The 23,902-nt window shown below is 41.8% G+C and overlaps 1 protein-coding gene across 1 annotated transcript in view; it reads left to right on the top strand.

The window, feature by feature from the left end:
- Positions 1-23,902, top strand: part of SLC26A8 (solute carrier family 26 member 8) — a 69,212-nt gene that overhangs the window by 28,111 nt on the left and 17,199 nt on the right. Inside the window, exons 7-12 of the mRNA XM_003356617.4 lie at positions 1,379-1,543; positions 2,522-2,671; positions 8,233-8,315; positions 13,408-13,555; positions 14,402-14,515; positions 21,943-22,020. Coding sequence (XP_003356665.3) covers positions 1,379-1,543; positions 2,522-2,671; positions 8,233-8,315; positions 13,408-13,555; positions 14,402-14,515; positions 21,943-22,020 — 738 coding nt within the window. The remainder of the gene's footprint in view (positions 1-1,378; positions 1,544-2,521; positions 2,672-8,232; positions 8,316-13,407; positions 13,556-14,401; positions 14,516-21,942; positions 22,021-23,902) is intronic.

The raw sequence follows: 23,902 nt of genomic DNA, 5'->3' as shown, positions 1-23,902 counted from the left end.
TTTCTTTCCCCGTCTTCTTCATTTGGGCTGTGTCATTTTTCTTAACCCACCCTCGGAAGATTGGGACTCACCCTCTATCCATAATTTTCTAATTGTTTTCTATTATAAAAGAGGAATGTATATATGGGGAAAATCTCAAATAATAAAAAAGCAGATAAATTATAAAATCTTGCCCCAAATCTTTAATCCCATTCCCCAAAGATAATTTCTGTTAGTTGTTTGGTGGCTATCCTTTTAGATCCTTTGCTTGTTTATTACATAACATTAAAAAATATATTTACAGGAGTTCCCATTGTGGCTCAGCAGGTTAAGCACCTGACATAGTGTCTGTGAGGAAGGGGGTTCAGTCCCTGACCTTGCTTAGTGGGTTAAGGATCTAGCATTGCTGCAAGCTGCCGCATAGGTTGCAGATGAAACTCAGATCTGGTGTTGCTGTGGCTGTGGCATAGACCAGCAGCTGCAGCTTCAATTTGACCCCTAACCTGGAAACTTCCATATGCCATATGTACAGCCATAAAAGACAAAATGTATGTATATATATGTATATATATATATACATATATATATATATTTACATAGTATTTACACATATGTACATGTAAAGATATAGTCTTGAAGACATAAATTCAGTTTAATCATTCTTCGTAAAAAAACGTGTCAAAGGCCAAAAAGTTTAAGCTGGAATCCAGGTTGCTTTCATGTTTTTCCTTTGCGAAAAGCTGCATTCCTTGCAGGGACATTAACATTGCACAAAGAGAGCTATCAGAGGAGTTCCCATCGTGGCTCAGTAGTTAATGAATCAGACTAGGAACCATGAGGTTGCAGGTTTGATCCCTGGCCTTGCTCGGTGAGTTAAGGATCCGGCGTTGCCACGAGCTGTGGTGTAGGTTGCAGACTCGGCTCGGATCCCGCATTGCTGTGGCTCTGGCGTAGGCCGGCGTCTACAGCTGGGAACCTCCGTATGCCTCGGGTGAGGTCCTAAAAAGACCAAAGACAAAAAAAAAAAAAAAAAGAGAGAGAGAGAGAGGGAGAGCTATCAGAGCTTCTGTGAAAGGACCTTTGAAAAGACTAAGTCTTGTTCTGATCACTTTGTCACCATAAGGCCACATCCACAAAGTTGGTAGATTCTAGGTCAGCGCATGTACTTGTGAAGAAAGAAAGAAGTATGGTCTCATGTCTGTAGGGAGCCTCTAAATCAACACCAAAGACCTACCTTATCAATTTCGTTGATCAGGGAAAGAGAAACAAGAGTTTCCCAACTGGCCTAACTAAACTTTTTTCTTGGAATCCCTCTGGAGAGTGCCTAATTGGTGCCATTGCTGGTTTGATGACATTCATCTTCACTCTGGTCTTCTTTTCCACCTGAACCCCCCTACAGCTATCAATGGGCCTGTTCGGTTTCGGCTTCATTGTCACTTACCTTCCGGAGGCTGCAATCAGTGCTTACCTGGCTGCCACGGCGCTGCACATCATGCTGTCCCAGTTGACATGCATCTTTGGGATTATGATTAGCTTCCACTCTGGTCCCATCTCCTTCTTCTATGTGAGTAGTTTCTGTCCTCACCCAGAGTTACAAATGCCCCTCCCCTTGCCTCCAAAATGAAGTGGACCCGAGTGCAGAGACTCCTGCATCGGCAGCTGGGTCAAAAGGGTCTGAGAAATCATTTCATATCTTCTAGATTTACAGTCTTGATTAATTGCAGGTGCAAGCTGGACCATGTTCTCAGTTGCATTAGCCATCTCACCCCCAGCCTTTTACACTAACGTGATTAGGGGGTTCTCACTGCGGCTTGTCAGTAATGAACCTGACTAGTATTCATGAGGACGTAGGTTCCATCCCTGGCCTCGCCCAGTGGGTTAAGGATCCAGCGTTGCCGTGAGTTGTAGTGTAGGTCTCAGACAAGGCTCGGACCTGGAGTTGCTGTGGCTGTGTTGTAGGCTGGGGGCTACACCTCCAATTTGACCCCTAGCCTGGGAACTTCCATATGCCTCCAGTGCGGCCCTAAAAAATAAGTAAATAAATACATAAACCAAAACTAAAAAATAAACTAACATGATTGATGTTAAAATTTGGTCTTTAAGATACCGTATCATGACTCTTCCCATTGCTTGCCTTGTAAAAGTCATGCATTGTAGAACATCTAAAGAATATGAAATGCACAGTGGTCCCTGAATGCAAGAACATAGGAGCCAAGCTAAACTTATATGGTCTGGGAAAATTGATAAAGAATAGGCCAATAAACAGAATTCCTGGGTCCTGAATTCTGAACACTGAAACATATAAAGTATAGTCTCTTCTTACTGGACATTACGGTCTTTTAATATATTCTTTTCAACCTAAAAAAAAATATATATCCACCTATTTTCTCTCACTGTTCTAATAATGCTCATAAAGATCTCTGTGCCCAGCACTACTGCCTAGGGATTTCTTTTTGAACTAATTTAGAAAGAGTGTCATTTTTCTAGATTTAGGCAATTGTTACATCCCTTTCTAAGCTTTTGTGATTTTGTTTTCTTTCAGAACATAATTAACTACTGTCTAGATCTCCCAAAAGCTAATTCCACCAGCATCCTACTATTTCTAACTTCTGTTGTTGCCATGAGAATCAACAAGTGTATAAGAATTTCCTTCAATCAGTACCCCATCGAATTTCCCATGGAAATTTTTCTGGTAGGTGTTTTGATACTTCAGACTCATAGTTCAAATAATCTAAAGTACTGACTTTAAAAAAAAATTAAATAGCAAGTAAACTAGGAAGGGAAAGGTTCATAGGAGAATTGTAAAAATAATAATATTTTTAAAACATATGTTGAATTGTGACAAAGCTGAATACATATTTTAATTTTAAATGCTAGCTTATATTTGTAAAACATGCTTATTTTTCAAAAGACTTTTGTCTATTGCTTCTTTTGCCTCTCTCTCTCTTTCTCTTTTTTTTTTTTTTTTTTTTTTTTTTTTGGTCTTTTGTCTTTTGTCTTTTTAGGGCCGTACCCGCGGCATATGGAGGTTCCCAGGCTAGGGGTCTAATTGGAGCTGTAGCTGCCGGCCTACACCACAGTCACAGCAACGCCAGATCTGAGCCCATCTATGACTTACACCACAGCTCATGGCAACGTCAGATCCTTAACCCACTGAGCAAAGCCAGGGATCGAACCCACAACCTCATGGTTCCTAGTTGGATTCGTTAACCACTGAGCCACAACGGGAACTCCTACTGCCTCTTTTTCATACTAGAAAAATAGTTTTTTTTTCCCTTATGAAAGTAATACAAGCTCATTCCAGCAATTTTGAAAAACTCTGAGAAAAAAAAGGTAAAGAAATTCCTTTAACAGCACTATCCTAAGTCAATTACAATTGAAACTTTTGTACTTTACACTTTTTTTCTTTCAGATATATAACAGGCCTATGCTCAGTGTTGGTGAAATTCTGTATTCCTTCATGTATAGGTTTCATTTTTATTTTATTTTATTTATTTTTTGGCCTCACCTGTAGCATGTGGAAGTTACCAGGCCAGGGATCGAACCTGTGCCACAGTAGCAACCCAAGCTGGTGCAATGACAATGCCTAATCCTTAACCCACTGTGCCACAGAACTCCTATTTTTATTTTTTATTTATTTTATATATTTATATATTTTTTTGGCCTCACCCATGGCATGTAGAAGTTCCTGGGCCAGGGATCAAACCATAGCCAAAAAAATAAATAATTTCCATAAATAAAGCTCAGGTTTTTAAAAGTCAGCATTTCTTTTTACCAGGATCACTGAATCTTTGGGTGTCCATGAGAATTGTTTTCCCTTTAAAAAGTGTTCTGTGGGGTTCACAAGGATGGTTCAACATACGCAAATCAATCAACATCATACACCACATTAACAAAAAAAAGGTCAAAAATCATATGATCATCTCAATAGATGCAGAAAAAGCATTTGACAAAGTTCAACATCCATTCATGATCAAGACCCTCGCCAAAGTGGGTATAGAGGAACATTCCTGAATATAATCAAAGCCATTTATGATAAACCCACAGCAAATATAATCCTCAATGGGGAAAAACTGAAAGCCTTCTCACTCAAATCTGGAACAAGACAGGGATGCCCACTCTCACCACTGCTCTTCAACATAGTTTTGGAAGTCTTAGCCACAGCAATTAGACAAACAAAAGAAATCAAAGGCATCCATATAGGAAGAGAAGAGATCAAACTGTCACTGTATGCAGATGACATGATTCTATACTAGAAAACCCTAAGGACTCAACCCCAAAACTCCTTGAACTGATTAATAAATTCAGCAAAGTGGCAGGATATAAGATTAACATTCAGAAGTCAGTTGCATTTCTGTATACCAGCAATGAAGCATTAGAAAAGGAATACAAAAATACGATACCTTTTAAAATTGTACCTCACAAAATCAAATACCTCGGAATACACCTGACCAAAGAGGTAAAGGACCTATATGCCGAGAACTATAAAACCTTAATCAAAGAAATCAAAGAAGATGTAAAGAAATGGAAAGATATTCCATGTTCCTGGATTGGAAAAATCAATATTGTGAAAATGGCCATCCTACCCAAAGCAATCTACAGATTCAATGCAATCCCTATCAAATTACCCATGACATTTTTCACAGAACTAGAACAAACAATCCAAACATTTATATGGAACAACAAAAGACCCAGAATCGCCAAAGCAATCCTGAGAAACAAAAACCAAGCAGGAGGCATAACTCTCCCAGACTTCAAGAAATACTACAAAGCCACAGTCATCAAAACAGTGTGGTACTGGTATCAAAACAGACAGACAGACCAATGGAACAGAATAGAGAATGCAGAAATAAAGCCTGACACCTATGGTCAATTAATCTTTGACAAGGGAGGCAAGAACATAAAATGGGAAAAAGAAAGTCTATTCAGCAAGCATTGCTGGGAAACCTGGACAGCTGTATGCAAAGCAATGAAACTAGAACACACCCTCACACCATGCACAAAAATAAACTCCAAATGGCTGAAAGACTTAAATATACGACAGGACACCATCAAACTCCTAGAAGAAAACATAGGCAAAACACTCTCTGACATCAACATCATGAATATTTTCTCAGGTCAGTCTCCCAAAGCAATAGAAACTAGAGCAAAAATAAACCCATGGGACCTCATCAAACTGAAAAGCTTTTGCACAGCAAAGGAAACCCAAAAGAAAACAAAAAGACAACTTACAGAATGGGAGAAAATAGTTTCAAATGATGCAACTGACAAGGGCTTAATCTCTAGAATATACAAGCAACTTATACAACTCAACAGCAAAAAAACCAATCAATCAATGGAAAAATGGGCAAAAGACCTGAATAGACATTTCTCCAAAGAAGATATACAGATGGCCAACAAACACATGAAAAAATGCTCAACATCGCTGATTATAAGAGAAATGCAAATCAAAACTACCATGAGATACCACCTCACACCAGTCAGAATGGCCATCATTAATAAATCCACAAATAACAAGTGCTGGAGGGGCTGTGGAGAAAAGGGAACCCTCCTGCACTGTTGGTGGGAATGTAAACTGGTACAGCCACTATGGAGAACAGTTTGGAGATACCTTAGAAATCTATACATAGAACTTCCATATGACCCTGCAATCCCACTCTTGGGCATCTATCCGGACAAAGCTCTACTTAAAAGAGACACATGCACCCGCATGTTCATTGCAGCACTATTCACAATAGCCAGGACATGGAAACAATCCAAATGTCCATCGACAGAGGATTGGATTCGGAAGATGTGGTATATATACACGATGGAATACTACTCAGCCATTAAAAAGGATGACATCATGCCATTTGCAGCAACATGGATGGAACTAGAGAATCTCATACTGAGTGAAATGAGCCAGAAAGACAAAGACAAATACCATATGACATCACTTATAACTGGAATCTAATATCCAGCACAAATGAACATCTCCTCAGAAAAGAAAATCAATCATGGACTTGGAGAAGAGACTTGTGGTTGCCTGATGGGAGGGGGAGGGAGTGGGAGGGATCGGGAGCTTGGGCTTATCAGTCACAACGTAGAATAGATTTACAAGGAGATCCCGCTGAATAGCATTGAGAACTATGTCTAGATACTCATGTTGCAACAGAAGAAATGGTGGGGGAAAAACTGTAATTGTAATGTATACATGTAAGGATAACCTGACCCCCTTGCTGTACAGTGGGAAAATAAAATTTAATAAAAAAAAAAAAAAAAAAAAAAAAAGTGTTCTGTGGGAGTTCCCATCGTGGCTCAGCAGATTAAGAACCCAACATGGTATCCACAAAGAGGTGGGTTCAATCCCTGGGTCTGCTCAGTGGGTCAAGGATCCAACATTGCTGCAAGTTGCAGTGAAGGTCACAGATGCAGCTCAGATCTGGTGTTGGTGTGGCTGTGGCAAAGGCCAGCAGCTGCAGCTCAGATCTGGTGTTGGTGTGGCTGTGGCAAAGGCCAGCAGCTGCAGCTCCAATTCGACCCCTGCCCTGGGAACTAACATATGCCAAAGGTGCAGCCCTAAAAAGAAATATAAGTAAGTAACGCTCTCATGGTTTGTATGTTGCCACAGGATAACCTATTCTATGCTGACTAATCTAGGTCCATACTCTTCAGGATTGAAGGTGTGTTGTAGTTGCTCTGAATGAAACTGAGACCAAGCTCTGTCTCATAACTCTTGTCTGCTTCTGGTGGAGCAGACATGTCCTTTCTTCCTTGGAGTTGTTAAAAAGCTATCAATTCATCAAGGCCAGAGCTGAAAGGCTGCTTCTACAAAAGACCTTCCAAAATACTGTACACAAATAGAGGGGCCCTAGGACCCAGGGGACAAGGTGCATGTGGAGTTTGGGGGATGGAGTCAGGGGCCCAAATCCAGCTCTGGCATCTTAGGAAGCTGAGGCTTTGGAGTCACCAGCAGATGGCACCAGTGACACAGCCATCAGCCATCAGTGCACTCTGCCTTTTTTTAAATTTCAGCTTTATTCAGATATGAAATTGTAAGAATTTTTTTTTTTTTGTCTTTTTGCCTTTTCTAGGGCCACACCAGCGGCATATGGAGGTTCCCAGGCTGGGGGTCTCATCGGAGCTGTAGCCTCCTGCCTACGCCAGAGCCACAGCCATGTGGGATCAGAGCCGCGTCTGCAACCTACACCACAGCTCATGGCAACGCCAGATCCCTAACCCACTGAGCAAGGCCAAGGATTGAACCCGAAACCTCATGGTTCTTAGTCGGATTTGTTAACCACTGAGCCACAATGGGAACTCCAAAATTGTAAGATGTTTAAAATGTACATCATGTTGATTTGATGTATATATATATTGTGAAAGGATTTCTCCCATCTAGTTAATTAGCACATCCACCATCTCATGTATTTATCTTTTTTTTCGATGAGAACATGTAAGTTCTACTCTCTCTTAGCAAATTTTAAGGATATAATACAATGTTATCAATTATAGTCACCGTGTTTTACGTTAGCCCCCTCAGATCTTATTCATCTGATAGCTGAAAGCTTGCACTGTTTTACTAACTTTTTTCAACTCTCCACCCTTCAGTCCTTGGTAACTGATCACTTTTCTACTCTGTTTCTGTTAGTGCTACTGTTTTGTTTTTTGGGTTTAAGCTGTATAACCGACACCAAAAAGCAAGAATAGTAGTTGTCTTCAGGTGATTTATTTCTGCTTTTTAACATTTCATATTTTCTCTATTTTCATTTATGAGCAAGTGTAACCTTTATACTGGAAATCATAGTTTCTTGGCCACTTGCCACACTTCTCGTCCCTTACCTTCGTAAAGATCCATATACCTCCTCAGTCCCCCAAAGGGTTTATTTAGATTGGGAGAATGTACCTACATTTTAAAACTGAGGCCTTGGTACTGCTGTTATAAGAAATCATGTTTATATTTGGTCCAGATGTTTAAAGTTGGTGAGGAAAGAGAAGTCTGGGGCATCTATTTCGTTCCCATTGCTGTGTCAGAGACCAAGCCTGAAGTTGCTTTTCATTCTGGTTACAGTGCTAAAAAGACCCTAGGGAACCAAAAAGAGTCTGGGAGGGCTTCCATCTTTCTTGCTCTACTGAACTGGCCCTACCTCTTTATCCAACCTTCTGCCACATATTGCACTCCCTGTCCTGCCAGAGGCTGTGGGCACCTCTGCTCTTGGGAGAAATACATAATATTTAGATGATCACATGCCTTTTCTTTTTAAACCCCTACAGATTCTTGGCTTCACTGCAATTGCAAACAAGATAAACATGGCCACAGAAAACAGCAAGATGCTCATTGATATGATGCCTTATAGGTTGGTAATTCCATGTTTCAAGACTACTTTTCCTCTGTTCTGTTACCTTCTCTTAGCCTCTTACTACGTAGCCTGATTGATATTGTTGACCAAAACAGATAGAGGGCCAGTTATTTCTCCAGCAAAGATGAGTTTATTTGGGATCAGCAGAGAATTGCAATTTGGGGTCTGCAACCATGGTGAGCCACATGCAAGAGAAGAAATTTCTATAGTGGGAAAAAGGAAACTGGGGAGAGGAGTAGCTGTAGTAGACAAAGAGTCCCTGGCTTTTCATTGGCTGAGCCCTTTGCCAGGAAAGAGGAGCCTTCCTCCTCTTGGGCTCTGCAATGGTCACAGGCGTGAGAGCTCCCCCTTCTAGTCTCCTGACTCTACTTAATTAAAATAAATTAATAATTTTATTATTCATTCATTCATTTTTACAATATTCTCTACTAACAGTCTCTGGCCACAGTCAAATTTGGGTCATGGGCTCAAATTCATTTCAGAAAACAGGTTCTTTTTTTTTTTTTTTTTTTTTTTTTTCGCTTTATAGGGCCACTCCTGTGGCATATGGAGGTTCCCAGGCTAGGAGTCGAATCGGAGCTTCAGCTGCCGGCCTACACCACAGCCACAGCAACATGGGATCCAAGTCCTGTCTGTGACCTACTACACAGCTCACAACAATGCCGGATCCTTAACCCACTGAGTGAGGCCAGGGATTGAACCCACAAGCTCATCGTTCCTAGTCAGATTCGTTTCTGCTGTGCCATGACAGGAACTCCCATTTCAGAACACTGAGGTTCTAAAGGACAAGGCCTAAGACAACCTCTTGTTTCTTCTCTGGTCAGCCTCTGACTCTCTTCCCCCGGTTGAGCCAGTCCCTTTACCCAAGGGGACAGCTGGATGCACTGAATACCTGCAGTTTCCTAACAGTACATTATGAGCCTTCTCATCCTCCATACCTGTCTGATCAGCTCTCAGGGATGGGACAAGAGAAAGACAATCTACCACAGTTTCCTGGCTCTCGTGAGCAGGGTTTGGAAGAGCATTGTTCATTTCCACATGCTCTTCAATAGGGAATATTGCAAAGAGTCAGTGACACTGGCTAACCCCTGGCATAACAAAACAGAGGCTACGTTGATGCAACCACATCACACCAGTTCTCAGCAAAATCTAATGATAATTAAATACATTTGAGATTCTGTTCAATGTTTTTTGGTCTTTTTTTTGGAGGGGGGTCACACCCATGGCATATGGAAGTTCCCAAGCCAGGGCTCAGATCGGAGCTGTAGCTACCAGTCTACACCACAGCCGCAGCAGCTCCAGGTCCAAGCCACATTTGCAACCTACACCACAGCTCATGGAAATGCCAGATCCTTAACCCACTGAGCGAGGCCAGGGATGGAACCCACGTGTTCATGGATACTAGTTGGGTTCGCTACCACTGAGCCACAATGGGAACTCCCCAATTTTTTTTTTTTTTTTTTTGTCTTTTTGTTATTTCTTGGGCTGCTCCCACGGCATATGGAGGTTCCCAGGCTAGGGGTCTCATCGGAGCTGTAGCCACCGGCCTACGCCAGAGCCACAGCAACGCGGGATCCAAGCCGCGTCTGCAACCTACACCACAGCTCACAGCAACGCCGGATCGTTAACCCACTGAGCAAGGGCAGGGACCGAACCCGCAACCTCATGGTTCCTAGTCGAATTCGTTAACCACTGCGCCACGACGGGAACTCCCCCAATTTTTTTTTTTTAATATGCACAGACAAACTAGGTACCAGGACATGCAGTGGTAAACAAGACTTGGTCTTTGCCCTCAAAAAAAAAATGACAAGGGCAACAGTGGGATTAATACTTTCCATAATTACTTTATTTCATTTGTTCCTCACAGTAATACTATAAGGTGGATATTATCTTCCTTTCATGATGGAGGAAACTAAGGCTTACCAAGCTTAAATTGTTTATCCAAGATCACACAGCTGGTCAGTGTCAGAGCTATTAGAATCCATTTCTATTTAATTCCAAAATCTTTTATAACCTCCCTGTTATATTTACTCAATATGCTCCTGTTATTAATAACTTAAAAACCATACGGTCAACTTACTAGGGACTAAAAAAACTGAACAATTTAGGTTTGTTCTGTCCATGTTGCCCCACAGCAAGCCAGGGATCAAACCTGTGCCACAGCAGTGACTCGAGCTGCTGCAGTGACAATGCTGGATCTTTAACCCACTGCACAAGAGAACTCCTCCATGCCCCCTTTTAACTAAACTGTTAACAAATAACTGAATGTTACAGAGAAGCGCAGGAAGGAAAAAAACAGTCATTTGTGTTATTATCATATTAAATATTTAAGGTTTACTCATATTGATTTTGGCAATAAATTTGATCAACTCTATACCTCTTTGGGACACCACATTCTTACCTAACGTCTTAAAAGGACAAAAAGAGGGAATTTAACAAAACATTAAATATCTGCCTTTGAGCCTCTAGTTATATTTCTATTCTAGCTCATTACCTGGTGCTTGTAAATGAGAAGTATATTACACATAAGGAATTAGATATAGTTGATGGTGAAGGAAAAGATACTCAAAAATAAATAATGATAAGAAATGGGAAGATAGGAGGAGACAGCACTTTGAGGTTCTGAAAATGATGCTTCCTACTTTAAGGAATATGAAATTTGAAATGCATGAACTAATAAATTTTGATAAAGATTAAAAATACATCACAAATTTTAAAAAATTATTTTCCCAAATGTAGTTACTATATTATTCATTTTACTGAATCTGCATTTTACACAAAATTTCAGAGGTAAATCAGTGATGGAGTATATCCACGCCTTTTTTTTTTTCCTTAGGGCCTCACCCATGGCATATGGAGGTTCCCAGGCTAGGGGTTGAATCGGAGCTGTAGCCACCAGCCTACACCAGATTTGATTTGCATTTCCCTAAGAATTGATACTAAGTATCATTTCATGTGCTTACTGGTCCTTTGTGTATCTTTTTTTGGAGAAAATGTCTATTCAAGTCTTTTGACTATTTTTATCTGGGTTATTTCTCTTTTTTGTTGTTGAATTGTAGTTCTTTATATATTCTGGACACCAGACCCTTACCAGATATATGATTTGCAAGTATTTTCTCACATTATGTCAGTTGTCTTTTCACTTTCTTGGTAAATCACAAAGATTTTTAATTTTGTTGAAATCCAACTTATTTTTTTCTTTTGTCATTTGTCCTTTGGGTGTTATATCTAAGAAACTATTTCCTAACTCAAGGTCATGAAGATTTATCCCTATGTTTTCTCCTAAGAGTTTTATAGTTTTTGGTCTTACATTTAGATCTTTGATCCATTTTGACTTCATTGTTGGATATGTTGTAAGATAGGGGTCAGACTTCATTCTTTTGTATGTGAATATCCAGGTGTCCCAGCATCATTTGGTGAAGAGACTATTCTGGCTGCCGTGGTCTTTCTGGGCTGCAGTTAAAGATCAATCAACCATAAATGTTTGGGTTGATTTCTGAGCTCACAATCCTCTTCCATTGATCTGTATGTCTATCCTTATGCCAGTCTTAATTACTATAAATTTATAGTTAAGTTTTAAAATGGAGACGTTTATTCTTCTTTGGGGGGTTGGGGGGGCGCTATTCAGGGTCCCATGAAATTCCCTATGAATTTTAGAATCAGCTTTTCCATTTCTACAAAAAGCTCCAAAGGAATTTTCATAAAGGTTGCTCTGAACCTATATATCGCTTTGAGGCTCTTACAGGCCAAAGATAAAATATGCTTAAGTCCATGGATATATAAAAATTTTGAAAGAATAAACTCATGTTCTCACCCTTGGAAAACGCTACAGAACCAACGTGTTATTTTGAAAATTGTTAACTAAGAGGAACAAATCAAGGATCTACCATGCCTTTCTTATAAGAACTTCTCTTTGGGGTATCCAAATAGCCCATAACAATACATTTCACTTTATAAAAACATTACAGCCAATAAAAGGAGAAGGAATTATAGAATTAGAATATCACCATTAAGGGAGTCCCATGGTGGCCTAGTGGTTAAGGATCTGGCATTGTCACTGCTGTGGCTCAGGTTCAATCCTGGCCCAGAACTTCTGCATGCTGTGGGCACAGCCAAAAAAAAAAAAAAAACTTTTTTTTAAAGGCATTCCCACTGTGGCACAGCGGGTTCAGGATCCAGTGTTGTCTCTGTGGCAGCATGAGTTCAACCCCCCGCCTAGCGCAGTGGGTTCAGGATACAGCATTGCCACAGCTGTGGCGTAGGTCACACCTGTGACTTGGATTTGATCCCTGGCCTGGGAACTTCTATATGCTTCGGTATGGCAAAAAAAAAAAAAAAAAGAGAGAGAGAGAGAGAGAATATCCCCAATTAAGGGATATTAACATATCATCTGTTAATATCATCTGTTAATTAAGGGATATTAACATATCATCTGTTAATATCCTAAAAAGCAACAATAAATAATAAATAAACCATCAGAAATAGAAATTAAAGAGTTTCCATTGTGGCTCAGTGGGTTAAGAACCTGACTAGTGGAGTTTTCATTGTGGCTCAGCGGAAACAATTCTGACTAGCATCCATGAGGACGCAGGTTTGATCCCTGGCCTTGCTCAGTGGGTTAAGGATCTGGCTCTGGTGTAGGTGTGGCTCGGATCCATCGTTGCTGTGGCCATGGTGTAGGATGGCAGCTGTAGCTCTGATTCAACCCCTAGCCTGGGAACCCCCCATATGCTGCAGGTGAGTCCCCTAAAAAAAAAAAATCTGACTAGTATCCATGAGGATGTAGGTTCTATCCTCAGCCTCGCTCAGTGGGTTAAGGATCCAGCATTGCTGCAAGCTGCGTAGGTCACAGATGTGGTTCAGATCCTGTGTTGCTGTAGCTATGGTGTAGGCTGGCAGCTACAGCTCTGATTTGACCCTTAGCCTGGAAAATTCCATATGCCACAGGCTCTAAAAAGAAAAAAAATAATGATGATAACTTTAAAAGGTCAGGCCTTTTGATACGGGTGATAAGGTATAAGGATGGAGTCAGGGAGGTGTTGATAAATGATTCCTGCTATCTACAAATAATCCCACCATTTTATTCCAGCTTCTTGTTTCCTGAAACGCCAGATTTTAGCATTCTTACTGAAGTTCTTTTAGAAGCATTCTCCTTAGCTTTAGTGAGCGCCTCTCTGCTCGTATTTCTGGGCAAGAAAATTGCCAGTTTCCATAACTACGAAGTCAATTCCAACCAGGTGAGAGGACAGGCCTTTCTATTACTTTCTCTGACCCTTTAATCTTTGTTCTCTAATCTGAGCCTCCTGCTAACATGAAGACCAGACCCTTCTGTAACCAGAGAGTCACTTGGACCGTAATTTGAACTATGACTACCACAGGATATTTGAGAAGTGAAGTGTGGCACACTTAACTCTGAAGCCACTTGTATTGACGTGAATGTTGTTACCCCTGGCACAGACAGGGTGAAGGCAGGCAAGGAGATCACATATGGCATCATATTGTTAAGCTAGCAGGGCTCCTCTCCTCTCCTTTTATCTTCCTTTCCACCAACATCTTAGAAGTCAGTCACACACTGAGCTGCAAGAAGAAATGCAATGGAATATCAAAACTAGACTAATAATTAAGCTGGTTTCCCAGAAATAGTCTTTGTCATTAAACAAAACAAAACAAAAAAACTCCCACCATTCTGAGTTTGGTGCTTTCTCTAGAAATCAAATAGGAAATGTGGAAGCAAGAAGCATCCCATTTTGACTTTAGGAGAGTATAGAAGGAAGTGAGAAAAACTACTGCTTTCCCCTTCGTCATCCTAAGTCCTGGAGATCAAGTGAAAGAGAATAATAAGGCAAAAGTCTCCTTGTCTCACTTCGAGGCCCTGCTTTCTTTATGGTCTCTAGCTAAAATGAAGAAATCAAATTTGCCATCCTTCAGTTCTTTCTAGTCATATTTCAGCGTTACTTAAAGCCATGTAAACAACCCTATCTTCATACGCAAGAAGTTACAATCTACCTTTAGTTCACATCTAAATCTCACATCAGCTGTCTTCAACAAAGAGTGGGCCTAACGTATTTGCCATTTCTTTACAGGATTTAATAGCCATTGGCCTTTGCAATGTCGCCAGTTCATTTTTCAGATCTTACGTCTTTACTGGTGCTATTATCAGGACTATTATCCAGGATAAATGTGGAGGAAGACAACAGGTGTGTGAAATAGCATTTGATCTCCAATATATAAAGACACTTAGGTCTGTTCATATGTATATTCAGAGAAGGTGATTATATTCGCTTAGCCATGTTGCTATTATAATATTATGCTTGTTGGGAAAAATTTGAATTTCATGCTTGCCATAACTTTTGCTTAGATTTTGTCTTAAAAGCTATATGGGAATGTGGAAATTGAAAGTCATTTCCTAAAGAAATACTATTCTGTTAGAGGCTTCTATAAGCCCACAAAAAGCTGCTTTCCATGTAACATACCTAAAAGATGATATTTCAGGTAAACTAGCCATGACCTATTAACATTTTTTTTAACGGGGAGATATATTCTGAGCCCTAGTCTGGGAAAACAATAACATAACTCTCTCTTTCCTGGCACCAGAACTAGAGACTTTCCTGTCTTCCTTAAAGGGCATGACAAGAGAAAAAAGTAAAGTCTTTTCTAGGTGAACTTAGGGAATTTATGGCCATTCTGCCTTTGTGTAAGAGAAATTATCTAGGTCAGACACTCTTCAGGTATCTTGAATTAGTAAACTAAATATATAAGTGTATGTAAAGGAAGACGGAAAGGGAGAATGATGACACAGGAGGCTCTAAAGGCAAGCTCTCAGGAGTTCCTGTTGTGGCACAGTGGAAATGAGTCTGACTAGGAACCATGAGGTTGCAGGTTCGATTCCTGGCCTCGCTCAGTGGGTTAAGGATCTGGCGTTGCCATGATCTGTGGTGGAGGTTGCAGATGCAGCTCAATCTGGTGTTGCTTCGGCTCTGGCTGTGGTGTAGGCTGGAAGCGTAGCTCCAATTAGACCCCTAGCCTTGGAACCTCCATACACCGTGGGTGTGGCCCTAAAAAATCAATAAAATAAAATAAAAATAAAAAATAAAGGCAGGCTCTCTAACTGCAGGCATGAGATTTTGTTTTGTTTTGGTTTTTTTGATGCTCTGTGTGCATGTATGTTTATGGCCACACCAGTTTATGGCCATATGATGCAGCTGGTGGCAATGCTGGATCCCTAACCCACTGAGAGAGGCCAGGGATTGAACCTGTGTCCTTCCGGACACTATATCGGGTTCTTAACCTGCTGAGCCACAATGAGAACTCCATGAGATTTTTAAGTCCAATGATCATGAGTTTTAAACTGACCAGATAAAAGCTGCAACTTTACAACATGAGACATGTCCCATCTCAGTTATGTGGCAAGAATAAGTGTCAAAAAACTGTCAGAGGAGTTCCCGTCATGGTGCAGTGGTTAACGAATCCAACTAGGAACCATGAGGTTGCGGGTTCGATCCCTGCCCTTGCTCAGTGGGTTAAGGATCCGGTGTTGCCATGAGCTGTGGTGTAGGTCGCAGACTCGGCTTGGATCCCGTGTTGCTGTGGCTCTGGTGTAGGCCGGCAGCTACAGCTCCGATTGGACCCCTAGCCTGGGAACCTCCATGTGCTGCAGGAATGGCCCAAGAAATGGCAAAAAGACAAGAAAACAAAAACAAAAACAAAAACTATCAGAATTGACTCTGTTTGGGAAAAGCATCTTAACTTGTTTGGAAACCAGTGATTTCAGAACAGTTCACAGCCATTCTACCTATCCTGGACTTGAGCCGCAACAGCCCCCAGCTAACCGGACTCGGACTGGCCTGCATCATCTTGAATCAGTTCTTTCCAATCCTGTTACTGTTGGTCCTGAAGTCTTTTTTTTTGTAAACGGACAAGACTGCTTGGTGTGTCTTGTCCGAGGTCAGCAACCAAGGACCTGAGTACTGAGCTTTTACCCTACAGGGCTTGTCCCCATACTTCTGTACAGATGTACAGTTACACTACCCCTTAAATTTTGTTAGTATGTTATGCTGTTTCACTTTACACCCTTAAACCTCTTAGAATTTAGCACTGTCAGTGAATTTAATAAAAATAGTGTTAATAATAATAAAAAAAAACTATTAGAATTGAAACTGGGGTAAGCCCATGGAACAAGTCAGGTTCAGAAGGCAGAGAAACAGTGAGAGACCTCAAAGATAAGCGAAGGCCACAGAAGCACCACAGGAAGGTATCACCACTGTCAAAAAGTAAAGTGTCGGGAGTTCCCGTCATGGCTCAGTGATAATGAACCCAACTAGTACCCATGAGGACTTGTGTTCAATCCCTGGCCTTGCTCAGTGGGCTAAGGATCCGGCATTGCCCTTAGCTGTGGTGTAGCTTGCAGATGCAGCTTGGATCTGGTATTGCTGTGGCTGTGGTGTAGGCCGGCATCTGTAGCTCTGAATCGACCCCTAGCCTGGGAACTTCCATATGCTCCAGGTTCAGCCCTAAAAAGCAAAATTAAAAAAAAAAAAATCAAAAACAGAAAGTAAGAGTTCCCGTTATGGTGCAGCGGAAACGAATCTAACTAGGAACCATGAGGTTTTGGGTTCAATATCTGGCCTTGCTCAGTGGGCTAAGGATCTGGCATTGCCCTGAGCTGTGGTGTAGGTCGCAGACGTGGCTCAGATCTGGCAATGCTGTGGTCGTGGCTGTGGCTGGCAGCAACAGCTCCAGTTAGACCCCTAGCCTAGAAACCTCTATATGCCTCAGGTGCGGCCCTAAAAGGACAAAAGACAAAACGAACAAACAAAAAACATGGAAAGTAAAGTGTCATGGAATTCCCTGGGGGCCTAGAGGTTAAGGATCCAGCATTGCCACTGCTGTGGCTCTAGCTTGATCCCTGGCCAATGGGTGCAGCAAAACAAACAAACAAACAAAAAAACAGTAAAGTGTCAGAAGAATGGACACTAAACTTGAATGAAGAAGGGAGGGAGGAGGGACTGGGAGGGACTGGGAGTTTGGGGTTAGTAGATGCAAACTATTACATTTAGAATGAATAAGCAGTGAGGTCCTGCTATATAGCACAGGGAACTATATCCAATCTCCTGGGATAGACCATGATGAAAAAGAAAATTTTAGAAAATGTGTAAAAAAAACTTGAGGCGTTCCCATCTTGGCTCAGCAGTAATGACTGCTCAGTAGGTTAAGGATCCGGTGTTGCCGTGAGCTGCAGTGTAGATAGGATCTGGAGTTGCTGTGGCTGTGGTGTAGGCCAGCAGCTACAGCTCTGATGTCGCCCCCTGGCCTGGGAACTTCATATACTTCTAGGATGGCCCTTAAAAAACAAACAAACAAAAACTTGAATACGGAAAGATAAGGTGTTAAAACTCCTGGGTAAATATAAGTGAAATACATTAGGCGAGAGCTAATAGAGGTCAGAATATTAGGCAGGGTGAGAGCATGGGTCTAGAGTAAGACCATGGGTCTAGAGTAAGACCATATCGTATCATTTTATGTGAACTGAGTTTTGTTGTCATAGAGCTTCTGCCAGACACTCTTTGACTTTTAAGATGTAGCTCTTTTGTACTATGTGGCAAAAAGAAGGAAGATGAGCTATATTAAAAGAAAGATGTTCTATGCAAGTGTGAAGAAACTCTGAAATCAAAATGTGATTTTTGTGGTAAGAAGAAATGTGATAAGAACTATTCCAGACACTAGTTCCCACTAACTTTTGACAACATACTTTATTTAGTATATAAGCTTGACAAATCTGGGGAGAAAAGATACACAAGGTTGGGAGTTCCCCTGGCTTCATTCAGTGGGTTAAGGATACGGCATTGCCACAAGCTGTGGCATAGGTCACAGATATGACTCAGATCTGGTGTTGCTGTGACTGTGGTGTAGCTCTGGAGCTGCAATTCTTGTTTGACCCCTAGCCTGGGAACTTCCATATGCCATGGGTGCAGCCATCAAAACAAAACAAAACAAAACGAGTTATTATTATTGTAATTTTTTTTTTTTTTGGTCTTTTTGCTATTTCTTTTGCTATTTCCCACGACGGGAACTCCCAAAACAAGTTATTATTAAAAAAAAAAAAAAAAAAAAAGACAGAGAGAGAGGAGTTCCCATTGTCACTCAGTGGTTAACTAACCTGACTAGCATCCATGAGGATGCGGGTTCAATCCCTGGCCTCACTCAGTGGGTTAACAATCCAGCGGTGTCATGAGCTGTAGTGAAGGTCAAAGACTCGGCTTGAATCCTGCATTACTGTGACTGAGGTGTAGGCTGGTGGCTACAGCTGTGATTGGACCCCTAGCTGCAGGCATGGCCCTAAAAAGACATAAATAAATAAATAGGAAAGAAAAGAGAATAAATAAATTATAAAAGAAAGAGGAGTTCCCTGGTAGCTCAGCAGGTTAAAGATCTGGTGTTGTCACTGCCATGCCTCAGATCACTGCTGTGGCGCAGTTCGATTTCCGCCCTGGGAATGTTCGATTTCCGGCCTGGCATGGCCCAAAAAATAAAAACTAAAAGAAAGAAATGAGTTGTGTTCTTTTTAAAGGAAGTAGATAGGGCAGTAGAGAGAGCCTGGATTTTGGAGTCAACCAGTCAAGTGGATTTAAACCTGACTCAGTGGTTCCTAGATGTGACCTTGAGCAGGTTACTTTCACTTTCTGAGGCTCTAGTACTCATCTGTAAAATGGGTATAAGGATAACCTCTTTTTTTTGGCCACACCTGTGGCATATGGAAGTTCCCAGGCTAGGGATTGAATCTGAGCTGCAGCTGTGACCTATGCCACAGCAATGGCAGATCTTTAACCCACTTCGCCAGGCTGGTGATTGAGTCTGTGCCTCAGCAGCAACCCAAGCTGCTGCAGAGACAACACCTAATCCTTAAAACCTGCTGTGCCACAGGATAACCTTTCAGTTGTGAGAATTAAACTGGATGATAATAGGGCCCATCATAGTGCCTGTCACTTAAGATGTTCAAAAATCAGAGCTTCTACCCAGGTTCCTAGTGCCCCTGCTGGTGCTTGGTTATCTACTCTCCACTACTTGTGGAGCAGTTGGTGTCTGAGAGTCTGCATGTTGACAGTGCCTGTGGTTTACAGGAACTCACATTGCCCTGAACCCCCAGAAAGAAGGTAGAGTCATAGCGGTTAACCAACCCGACTAGGATCCATGAGGATGCAGGTTCGATCCCTGGCCTCACTCAGTGGGTAAGGATTTGGCATTGCTGTGAGCTGTGGTGTAGGTCGCAGACATGGCTTGGATCCTGCGTTGTCGTGGCTGTGGTGTAAGCTGGCAGCTACAGCTCCGATTTGACCTCTAGCCTGGGAACTTCCATATGCTGCAGGTGCTGCCCTAAAAAACAAAAAACCAAAAAACCAAAAAAAAAAAAAAGAGAGAGAGAGAGAAGGTACAGTCAGTCTTTGTTCAAGAAAGCTTGGAAAAGTGATGGAAAATCAGAGCAGAAAAGCAAAACATGCATGAGATATAGAGTTGTACTTGCCTGCTGTTTCTAGACCCTTTTCAGGCCCTGAGTCTGGATTTCTGAAAGCCATCGAGCAAACTCCTAAGGTACAGTGCCACCAAGGATGGCCCTCTGACCCCAAAGCCCATTCCCATTCCCTTGCATGTGTAGCCATGGGAGACACACAATTATTGGCAGGCCTCCCAGAGCAGCAAGTTCATGGGATTCAGTGTCTCGTTTGTACTTATTTTAAACTCAGTTTTATACAGCTTATTTTGGCTTCTGTATGTCTTTGTTTCCTTAAAAATAATCAGAAGAATTTTGGAGGAAAGGAGTGCCAATCAAAGCACTTTCCTCCTATGGGGCAAGACTGGCTGAAGGTAGACCCTAAAATTCAATGCAGGGAGTTCCACTGTCGCTCAGCGGGTTAAGGACCCAGTGTAGTCTCTGTGAGGATGTGGGTTTGATCCCTGGCCTCGCTCAGTGGGTTAAAGAGCCAGCACTGCCACAGGCTGCAGCATAGGTTGCAGATCCAGTTTGGATCCAGTATTGCCATGGCTGTGGCTTAGCCCTCAGCTGCAGCTCCTATTTGACTCCTAGCCTGATAACTTTCATATGCTGTGAGTACAGCCATAAAAAGAAAAAAAAATTGATGCAGTAACAGGCTGATACATACATTGGCTGGAGGACCTTGTGGCCTCAGTTACCTGTTTCAGTTCCACAAGGTATAAAATGTTTGCCATGAGAATTTCCTGAGTTTGAGTTGTAGTCATTCATTTTCCTGAATCCTTCTTCCTACACTCTTCTCACAGGGTTCAACTTTTCCATGCTGGGTTGGTCCCATTAGCTGGGCATCAGCTGGGATGAGGCAAGAAGGAAGCAGGATGTTGATTTCATTGCTCTTATTTTCAGTGATGCATTTATATGGCAAATAGCAGCAAGTAATGTGAGGGGACCTTGCAGGAAGTTACTTTTCTTCACACTTAATAAGTAAAGAAAAAATTAGAATTAATTCTGAGTGGTCAGTTAATGGCTTAGATTGGAGGTTGCTTGTTCTTGCTTGTATATGCCATCGTTTTCATTCATGGTTACAGTTTGAGCCCCCCACCCCCACCGCCCATCACAGTGGGAAATTACTCTGCTTTATATTATTTTGTTCTTAGTAGGGGCTTAACAATGGCAGTTTATCAGTAGAGGATATAATGAGTTCAGGATTATGTCCAGAGAGCCTTGGAATTATAAAGGGAACTGCGCCTCTTAGCTTTCTACCACATAGTCCTGAGTCCAGAGTAGTCAACCCAGCTGGGATGGGATCCAGAGCTGCTATATACAGCCTGGGTCGTGTTCCCAACTGTTTTTGACAGCAGTGAGGCAGAGGGAAACCAAAGTATGAAAATCAGAAGTGAATATCATGTTATTTTTAAGATGAAGCACCACTGAGGCCTTTGGATGGGAAGCTTTCCGAGCTCCAGAGGAGCAAGTTGGGGTGGTTGGGATTTTAGGGCTGACATTGATGAGTCTACCTTTTTCTTTCCTTTTTTTTTTTTTTAGGGCTGTACCTGTGCATATGGCAGTTCCCAGGCTAGGGGTTGAATCAGAACTACAGCTGCCAGCCTACACCACAGCCACAGCAACAAGGGATCCGAGCGGTATCTGAGACCTACACCACAGCTCGAGGCAGTGCCAGATCCTTAACCCACTGAGTGAGGCCAGGGACTGAACCCACATCTTCATGGATACTAGTTGGGTTCTTAACCCGCTGAGCCACAACGGGAACTCCCACCAGGGCTTTTCTAAACTGTTCAGAGGGGTTAACATTGGGAGGAAATGCAGGCCAGATTTCAAGAGACTTCAGATCCATAGCACAAAGCTCTAACAAGATTCAAATATCCATGACAGTTTGGGACTTTTCAGAAAGGCTTCATGCATTGAATCAGCAGGCATTTATTGAGTACCAGGTATGTGTTTAGCACGTGACAAGACCTGAAAATGTTGGTTCACCAAAAATGCACTTATGCTGGATGATTATATTCAGCCCTTTTTAAGAAAAAAATGACATGCTTCTTACCAAGCAGAAGGCGTCAGTTGCAGACAGGGACCAACACCTTCCTGATGGTCTTTCTCCACCTGGCTCTGTCTCCTCAGTTTGCATCTCTGGTAAGCGCAGGTGTGATGCTGCTCCTGATGTTGAAGGTGGGACGCTTTTTCTACCAACTGCCAAATGTAAGTAGAACTGGTCAGATAACTAAGTCAAGAAGGATGTGACCTCCAGATGATACCTTGGTGGGGCATCTCTGAGGAGAACTCCCTGCAGCTGGTCCCCAGTGGGGGCCCCCACATATTTCTAGCTCCTTTCCTTGAAAATAACAGCATCTACTGCACAGGATTAGGATTTAAATAAGATAATATGTAAAATACAGAGAGAAGAGCTTTTTGAGCTAATAATAAACGCTCAGGAAACATTCTCATTCTTGGTAATCTTTCTTTCTTTCTTTTTCTTTTTTTTTTTTTTTTTTTTTTTTTTTTGCTGTAGCTATAAAGTAAGCTTTAGAAGTAAAGATTCAGTTAAACATGACCAAAATAGACTTCAGATGCCAGAACACCCATTACCAGCACAGGCTTGGAAACTCATTGTGCATTCATGCCATCTGTTTCCCCCGAAACAGTTTCCAGAAGGCCCTGTTCTGCATGCCTGTGAACTCAATCCCCCTACCGCTGCTACACTGCCTCATGGTTAGCTCACAACACTTAAAGGCAGGGTTGAAAAGTTGAGCTTTAGCTCTGTGCTCAGCTAGGATGCCTCTCTCTATTTACTTAGGTGTCATCTCTTCCCTTTGTGTGAGCCTGATGACCTTACACTTAGAGATGCCGGGTGCATTAATGAGTGGCTATGGTCAGTTTGTTCTATGTTACAATATAGATCAGTGCCCAGTGGCCACAATTTCCCTTTAAATTTCCTTAATGTTCCCTTTAGCCTTTTTTAGATAGTATTAAGGCGGGGGAAGGTTTTATTCTTAGTGCAGCACCTTCGTTACACACTGGGGTTGTACATATTATCCCCATTCTTTTGAACATATCTGTTCTACCTGGAAAATGTTAGGTTTCAGTAGCGCAGGACCATCTCCAGGCTGAGGCTGCCTCTGCTCTCATGATTCAGGGACCGTGGAAACCAGCCACAGAATATACGCATCATGGTGGGTGGGATTAAGCTTGTGTTTGTCACACAAGCTGTCCTCTGATTCCCAGCAGAAGCCATCTCCAGAATTTAGTCCATGTAGCACCTTTGGTGCTATAACTCTGGGGAGTCTATTTTCAGAGGGCTAATTTACTTTGAACTAATTTACTTTGAACAATGAGTGATGTTTTTCCTTTATAGCTAGAAGAATCAGAATCTCTTAATATCTCAAATAAAAATCTGTCAGAATTTGGTGAAGGGTAGTGATAGAAATAGGTAAGCACTCCCTTACTATAAATATGTCGGGACAGAACAGCCCTTGCTTTGGCCTGACCATGTTATGGTGCATTATTTATGCAGCATCTAGTTAGGATGTTTCTGGATAAGAAAAGGTGAACACAATCTGGTCAGTGGAATATCTGAATTGTTGCAACAATGGGGCTCTATGAGTGTTAAACTATGTGAATAATTCCTTCCTTCTTTGAACAACTATGGCTAGCTTGTTACAAAATCCTTAGGAGGATTGATGGAGCACCCTGGCTAAGATCTCAACTACTCAGCAAGGGAATTTCTCAACATAATTTTTTTTTTGGTCTTATGTCTTTTTAGGGTTGTACCCATGGCATATTGAGGTTCCCAGGCTAGGGGTCTAATTGGAGCTACACCTGCTGGCCTACACAACAGCCACGGCAACGTGAGATCCAAGCCGCATCTGCAACCTACACCACAGCTCACAGCAACGCCAGATCCTTAACCCACTGGGCGAGGCCAGGGATGGAACCTGCATCCTCATGGATGCTAGTCAGCTTTGTTAACCACTGAGCCACGATGGGAACTCTCAACATAAATTTTTTAAAAACATAATTCAAAGTGTCTATTCAATACTGTTGCGATTTTGTGTGAAAAAAAAATAACAGGGTATACCAAAAT

This window comes from Sus scrofa, chromosome 7 (genome assembly GCF_000003025.6).
Source record: "Sus scrofa isolate TJ Tabasco breed Duroc chromosome 7, Sscrofa11.1, whole genome shotgun sequence".
NCBI classification, from domain to species: domain Eukaryota; kingdom Metazoa; phylum Chordata; class Mammalia; order Artiodactyla; family Suidae; genus Sus; species Sus scrofa.
Note: the sequence above shows the minus strand (reverse complement) of the source record. Positions and strands in the feature narration are given on the sequence as shown.